This window comes from Eurypyga helias, unplaced genomic scaffold (genome assembly GCF_000690775.1).
Source record: "Eurypyga helias isolate BGI_N326 unplaced genomic scaffold, ASM69077v1 scaffold24724, whole genome shotgun sequence".
NCBI classification, from domain to species: Eukaryota; Metazoa; Chordata; class Aves; order Eurypygiformes; family Eurypygidae; genus Eurypyga; species Eurypyga helias.
Window position 1 is genome coordinate 572 of NW_010247178.1, and position 798 is coordinate 1,369.

Consider the following 798-nt stretch of genomic DNA (forward strand, 5'->3'; position numbering starts at 1 on the left):
TTAGCCTTGGCCCCCCGCTGGGAGCCTGTCCCCAGCCTGGAGAGACCCGTCCCAGGCAGCCCCATTCCACAGGTCTTGTCCCCATCCCATGGGCCACATCCCAACCCGGAGGGTCCTGTCCCCACTCTGTGTCCTCATCCCACAGACCCTGTCCCCATCCCAGGTGGGCTGTCCCCATCCCATGGGCCACATCCCAACCCCAAAGGTGCTGTCTCCACTCCGTGTCCCCATCCCATCCCAGGTGGCCCCATCCCATGGGCCACATCCCAACCCCAAAGGTGCTGTCTCCACTCCGTGTCCCCATCCCACAGACCCTGTCCCCATCCCATGGGCCACATCCCAACCTTGGGGGTCTGTCCCCACTCCACGTCCCCGTCCTTCAGAACCTTGTCCCCAATCCGTGAGCCACATCCCAACCCCGGGGGCCTTGTCCCCACCCTGGGGACCTGTCGCCCCCGGCCCGGGGCGCCCGGCCGTGCGGGTACCGTGGTCCTTGGGCAGGTAGGTGAAGCGGAAGGAGTCGCTGCAGACGCTGTCGGTGAGCCGCTGCAGGAACACCTCCACCTCCACGGGCTCGGCCAGCTCCAGGTGCTGGTAGGGCGGCGTCTTGAAGACAATGGCGACCTGGCGATGCACATCGGCCTGCGAGAAGTCTGCCCGTGCCTCCCACGCCTCCTTCCGGAAAACCACCGCGATGTCCTCTGTGGGGATTGGGGGGTTCAGCGAGGCTCCCCCCTCCAGCCCTTCACGTTACCTACCAACACTTGGGGTCCCCCTCCAGAACCCTGAAGGCTCTCC

General features: G+C 66.3%; 1 protein-coding gene across 1 annotated transcript in view; it reads right to left on the reverse strand.

The window, feature by feature from the left end:
* LOC104508902 (transcription factor RelB homolog) overlaps positions 1–798 on the reverse strand; it is a gene marked incomplete at both ends in the record, with an annotated part of 2,904 nt that overhangs the window by 544 nt on the left and 1,562 nt on the right. The window contains one exon of the mRNA XM_010150667.1: positions 486–701. Within this exon, the coding sequence (XP_010148969.1) occupies positions 486–701 (216 nt within the window). The remainder of the gene's footprint in view (positions 1–485; positions 702–798) is intronic.